A 6,094-nucleotide genomic window follows, 5' to 3' on the forward strand; every position below is an offset into this window, starting at 1 on the left:
AGGGGCCCCAGGTGACTACTGGTTAGCGCTGGGACCCGGAGGTCGCTAGGTGACCGTGCCCGCGATTCCCTCAAGCTGCAGGGCGCGCAGTCGGCAGTCGGTAGAGCGGTTGTTATATCCGCGAGTCTCTCTGCTGCTGTGCGCGATTTTGTATTTAATTTTATTTTGTTTGTTTGTTTTGTTTCATGTTCAATTGATTTTTATTTGCTTTGGCAACATTGATTGTACTCATCGGCCATGCCAATACAAATAAAGCATCTTGAATTGAATTGACTCCCTGCATCGCGCTGGCCGCCCGCAGACACACGTGTCTTGGAGACAAGCGAGGGAAACGCGCCCCCTGCCGTCCAGAAGCGCTAATTCTTTGACAAAATCGCGCAGGAAGGCGAGAGCAGGTTTTTCAGTTTTCACCTTTGCCAAAAAAATATTTTTTTTTTTGGTAGGGGGTCACCGTTATCGTGTTTGACTATCGAGCACTACGTCTTCTCTAGTATTTGCGTGCATTAATCACTTACTAGCCTCCCACAGGTAAAGCCAATATCTCGCTACATGGGAAAACTATCATTAAAACATTTAAAATTACAATAAAATGTAATGTAATCGTCCAGAAAACTGTGATAATGCTAACATGTTATTGTTGGTGTTTGACTCCTTCATTGACCTTTATAAGGAAACCTACGTTTTTGTATGTCTACTTTTTAATTACGAGCGTCTGAATATAACTATCCTTGCAAGCTTGCATTAATTTTGTTTAACCAATTTAGTTATTTCCCGGCGCCAAGCATTTGTATAAAGGTAATGAGATTTATTTATTTTAAAAAGCCTCTTTTGTATTTATAGAATTCTAGCCCTACCACTGAATAGAAAATGCTGTGATTTTTCAGCTGCTACATTAATCCGCTCGATATCCTTTAGTGCGTCTGAAGTTAATTGATTGGCACAGGAAAGTTAAGTATAACCGCACCACAAACAGGGAAACTGCACTAGCTGAATGACATGAGGCACAGACCGAAAGAAAGATAAAAATCACATTTATGTTTCAACAAAATAAATCATAATGCATCAGTCTGAGAGTATATTCTAAACGTGGTGCCAAATGGTTCAAAATGGTAGATTTAAAAAGACGTCTCCCTTTTTTAAATCAAGTTCTTATTTTTGCGCATTTTCCCTCAGAGCGGCGTTCAGTCCGACAAAAGAGCAGTTTTTTCCTCCGTGTCCCCTTGAGCGCCAGACAAGAGAAACCACTTTCCGATTCCTAACCGCTGTGAATCGTTTCGAACCGTTTTGGTTTACCTCTCATTATATTTGTGCTTATAAGTCAAACCATTTCGGAGTAACGTTTACACTAGCGCTCGAACCGAGGACTACAGGTGCGAATGTCGGTGCACTCTCTTTTCTAGAGCTGAACCTCACGCTATCTTCAAGAAAAAAGCGAGTTTCAGTTAAACTGGGGGGTGTCAGCTCAATTAGAGGAGAGGTTTCACATCGTGAAGTAAAGGATGTTCCTTCCTTTCAACTGTAATGATCAATCAGGAAGGAGCGCACGGGTCAATTTCGCGATAAGAACGCTGGGAAATCAATTTTTCTACTTACACAGAACACCTCATGGGCGATTCACCTGAATCACATCACAAGACAAAAACACACACACGTGCATTGACTAGTCTGTTAGAGTCGCCGTTCAAAGGCAAAACTACCCATGAGAAGTATTTCAATATTTTTTACTTTGTTAGGACTCATTAAGCTTTCCCGCAAGTTTAAACGTTTTATTTAAAAAAAGGACTTGGTTTCTAACTTTAAAAAACAAACTAACGAAGGAAATGGCGTTGGACTGGCTACCGCCGACCGCGCTGGGGTTTCAGCTCACCCCCGAACCGGAGCTCATGTGCGATATCATGAAGGCCACAAGCGGGGAAGACTCGCTCCCAGTGGCCGCTGCCATTACCAAATTCAGGCGCGGTCACGGCGCCGAGTACATCTCGACTGAGAACTGGAACGACATCGTCAAGAAACGACAGGTCGCCAACGCCAAGGAGAGACAAAGGGTGTGTGAGCCATGAGATTTGAACAGCGAATTAATAAAAAGTAAACGTTACGTTTTATTTGTAAGTATATCCGGTTGAAGTTTCTTCTCTTTCGCGGCGGTACTGTAGCTCCCTCAGAAATAAACTTGTTAGTGAAGGTCGTTTTTTGATAACGGTCTTCTGAGACCGATTTTCCCCTAACTTTGAATAACACTTTTCTAGCCCGTCGAGGTAAAGTTAGATTTAAAAAAACATATTTACTCAGGTGCATCCTCATTAAATTCAATATCTGGCTTCTAAACTGAAGAGAGAACCTAAAAAGTACCTAAATATCAATAATGCGCACCTATCATGTAAGTATCAATGTCTTCTACCAAAAGAGAAGTAAAGTTAAACAAACACCCATTCCGTTCAAATACAGTGTTTTTTTTTTTTAGGAATATTCCTTAGGTTTCTCCCACCATTGGGAAATGGCATGTTAGGAGTAGCATCTGTGCGTCAGCTTGTATCAAAATATCCAGTTTCGTCTTGTATGTGAGGAAGGGAATTCTAAACGGCGTGGACGCCGGTGTCATCTCTCTCTCTCTCTCTCTCTCTCTCTCTCTCTCTCTCTCTCTCTCTCTCTCTCTCTCTCTCTCTCTCTCCCCCTCTCCCTGTATTCGCTCAGATCCGGAACCTGAACAGTATGTTCTCCACCCTGAAGACGATCGTACCGCTGGTGCCGCGAGACCGGAAGCCCAGCAAGGTGGACACGCTGCGGGCGGCATCCGAGTACATCCGCCTGCTGCTGGCGGTGCTGGCCGACACTGGCGGTGTGCAGGTCTGTGCCCGCGGCGGGGACAGTTCTTGTCCTACAGCATCGGGGGGGGGGGGGGGATTCGTGTCATGATCTTCCTGACTGACCTTTTGCGTCCACAACTGGCCCTCTATTCCCAGTTATAGGGCAGTGTTCGAGCGACAGAAGGAGGAAGTGTATTTGAGTCTCATGGGGATAAAAGACCACTCCAATTACTTCATTTAAATCCTATAAAATATTTTGAGGCCTGCAGGAAGGTATTAAGTGGATACATTTAATCCGCAATCTGCCCGGTTCAATAAACGCTTTGGGCCAGAAGCCAGGAGGCGGTAGTTAAGGCCCGCTGACTCGGAGTGCTGGGCGTGGCCAGGCCTTGCTGTGTGAGGCAGCTGTTCCAGGGCTGATGCTCTCTCTGCCCAGGGGCTGGATGGTGTCGTGAGGACGGAAGGGGTGAGCATGACGGTTCCCATGATCACCGCGGGAGCCCCTGGGGGCGGCGGGGTGCTGCTGGGACCGGAGCAGGGCAGCAGGAGTGAGCTCGGGGGGCACTCCCTCCTGCTCCACCACTGCGTGATGCCAGCTTACATCATCCAGCTGCCTCCTGAACACTCCCTGGTATGGAAACCCATCTCGCAGTTCAATTTAATTCAATTCAAGGTGCCTTTTTATCATGACCAATGGGTACAATCAGTGTTGCAAAAAATAACAAAATTCCTATGAAACAAATAAAAAAAATAAAAGTAAAACAAAATCTACAGACGTTTACAACATATTACATTCAATGCTTTTTATAGGGATCTTGGAGACATCAGTAACCAGGGATCTGTTGATTTCCTTATTTTCACAATTAACATTTAAGCCCCCAGTTTATTTTGAAGACCCTTAGGCAGAGTTCTGTTGTCCAGTGTTATCCCCCCCGGCGGGGTTGGAATTGGCTGGCCAGGGCACTCTCAGCCAAACCACTCCTGCGATTCCCATGTCTGCAGTGCCGCGGTGAGGTCCGTGAGGAACGCCACCCCTCCAGCTGGCCCTGCTCCTTACCTGCGTGTCCGTGAAGCCTGTAGTGTGGCACAGGGTGATAGACCGCTTCACCTCAGCCGCTCTTGTCTCTCTCGTCTAAGTAGAGAAGACAGGTTATTTCTCTCTGAACTGAGGAACAACTGGCCATTCTCATTTGGGTGGGCAATAAATCTAAAAATCGATTTCTTGGACAGCACTAAAATAAGACCAGTTTTGCTCTTATACTGTACCTTTAAGCAGGTCACCCAGCTGCATTTTTCTGTTCCTCCAAAACATCATCTTCTGCTCTTCTGTACTAAGCTTTGATTGTAGCACGTATAAAATTTCAGCTAATGTTGTGCATATAATTCCTTCTTAAATATGAAGATGTTTCAGACCAACTAAGGACCTTGCACAGTGGTTGATATGACATCTCCGTGCTGAAAGAACACATTCTAAGGTAAGCAATGCCCTCGATAGCTTTCAATGGTAGCTGCTTTATTTTTAGGTATAGTAAGATTTAGTATGACTGGATTGCTTGAATTCTAAAAATGAGCTAGATGGGCAGAATAGCCTCTTCTCGTTTGCAACATGGCTCTAATGGACAGGTTTTGATGCTACACTGCCATCTAATGGTGGTGATGATTAATTGCATTTAATAGTCCTGTTCAGCGCAAGAGATCCCGAAGTGTTTGCTAGATGGGACCCACATCATCCACCACTGATGCACAGCAACAGCCCATTGTGGCAGCTCTTATGTACCAGCAGTCGTTGTTGAGAGAAGATCAATTGCTTCTCCAAGTGAAGTAAGGAGGCTAGACTGTGCAGCTCCCAAGAGGAAATTAACCAAGGCAGCATCCCTACACTTACAGTACCATGGGATCTTTAACAGTCGCATAGTTAAACTGAGGTGCTGACATCTCGCCCAAAGGCCAGACTCTTGTTAGTAACCATGCTGGGGTGATTTCTTGGCCAGAATGTCTCGGAGAGGAAAAAGTTCCCACAGCTAACCTGGTTTTCCTGGGAGGTGTCCTGGCCCAGTAAGAGAGATCACTTTATTAGCCCTATACAATTTCTTGCATTAGGAATTTGTCTTTTTGCATACCCCAGGTTGCTCTCCATGAGACACAGACAGGGAGAGAGCCTGGGGTCAGAGCGCAGGGTCAGCCATTGTACAGCGCCCCTGGAGCAGTTGGGGTTAAGGGCCTTGCTCAGGGGCCCAACGGAGTAGGGTTCCTCTGCTGGCAGTGGGATTTGAACCAGCAACCTTCCAGCCACCGGTGCAGGTCCTTAGGCACAGAGCCACCGCTCTGCTGATGTAATGTACGTCCTGGCTGAGTTTACCAGTCATGGCCTTCTAATAATCCCCATTTATGAACTGGCTTCATTACTCTGATCTTCTCCACACCAGCCAAGGTGTTGAAACGGATACCCTGGTTTCTTCCAAGATGGGTTGAAAGGCCTCCTCTTGTTTGTAACCAATCCTGCCTGTAACTGACTTTTTTTCTTTTAATGTTCTTTCAGGACATGTGCATCTGGAGGATTGTTCTCTGGTTTTCAAAAGGGTGAAGCAATGAATTGGCACCATTGCCCTTTTTGTTTTACACGTTAACTTTTGTTCAATTCAATATAACATTTGTTCTGTTTTTTGCATGTTTGCGTTAAGCCCTGTCTAAAGCACTTATTAAAATTGTTTGTGAAGGGATCTTCCTGTAGTGCTTGCTTGCTGTGCCCTGTGATGAAGATGTGTGGTCTGACAGGCTGTACTGCAGACACCGTGCACTTCCTCTCTGAGGATGAGAGCTGCCCAGGGAAGTGAATTCTGACCACATATTAGTCCACCATGCTCTCTTTGTACGCTCGCTGTGCAGGCTGGGGTGAATTTAGCCGAACAGTTCTTGAAATGCAGTTGCCGTGTTTAAGAACTGTTAAGGAAAAAGTCAGGTCTGTTCATTCCCGTCCCCAAGCTGTGATGCTAATGGATTTCATCCATTTCTCATTCTCTTGAACCATTGTACAGGAATTTTCTGGCTCATCTTGAATGCTTTAAAAATAAAACTTTGCTTATTTTAAGTACCCAGAGAGATAGTAGTTCAAACATAGAACGTAGTTTTTTGGCTGTGAGTGGGTTTTCACCATAATGAGGGGAGGATTGCTACTGTAAAAAAACGGAGCTCTACAGTAGCTCTATTCTAAATGCAATTCCCGTATTTCACGCCAGGGGGCGACATTCCGTCCACATTCTGGATCGATGAAAGCTGGATGAAAGCATTTC

At 45.3% G+C, this 6,094-nt stretch overlaps 1 protein-coding gene across 1 annotated transcript; it reads left to right on the forward strand.

The window, feature by feature from the left end:
- The first annotated feature begins 1,820 nt into the window (after positions 1-1,820).
- On the forward strand, positions 1,821-4,224 carry figla (folliculogenesis specific bHLH transcription factor). Its single transcript, XM_088908425.1, has 4 exons — positions 1,821-2,045; positions 2,692-2,844; positions 3,241-3,435; positions 4,207-4,224. The coding sequence occupies exons 1-4, from the start codon at positions 1,821-1,823 to the stop codon at positions 4,222-4,224; spliced, it is 591 nt and encodes a 196-aa protein (XP_088764551.1).
- Positions 4,225-6,094: the final 1,870 nt, after the last annotated feature.

Source organism: Atractosteus spatula, chromosome 2 (genome assembly GCF_055471065.1).
Source record: "Atractosteus spatula isolate fAtrSpa1 chromosome 2, fAtrSpa1.hap1, whole genome shotgun sequence".
Lineage (NCBI taxonomy): Eukaryota > Metazoa > Chordata > Actinopteri > Semionotiformes > Lepisosteidae > Atractosteus > Atractosteus spatula.

What these genes read in the sequence shown, in the direction of transcription:
- figla (XM_088908425.1), top strand. Translation starts at nt 1,821, where the DNA reads ATGGCGTTGGACTGGCTACCGCCGACCGCGCTGGGGTTTCAGCTCACC. An exon ending in ACGCCAAGGAGAGACAAAGG is followed by an intron (nt 2,046 to 2,691) that starts GTGTGTGAGCCA and finishes GTATTCGCTCAG; the next exon opens with ATCCGGAACCTGAACAGTAT. An exon ending in CCGACACTGGCGGTGTGCAG is followed by an intron (nt 2,845 to 3,240) that starts GTCTGTGCCCGC and finishes CTCTCTGCCCAG; the next exon opens with GGGCTGGATGGTGTCGTGAG.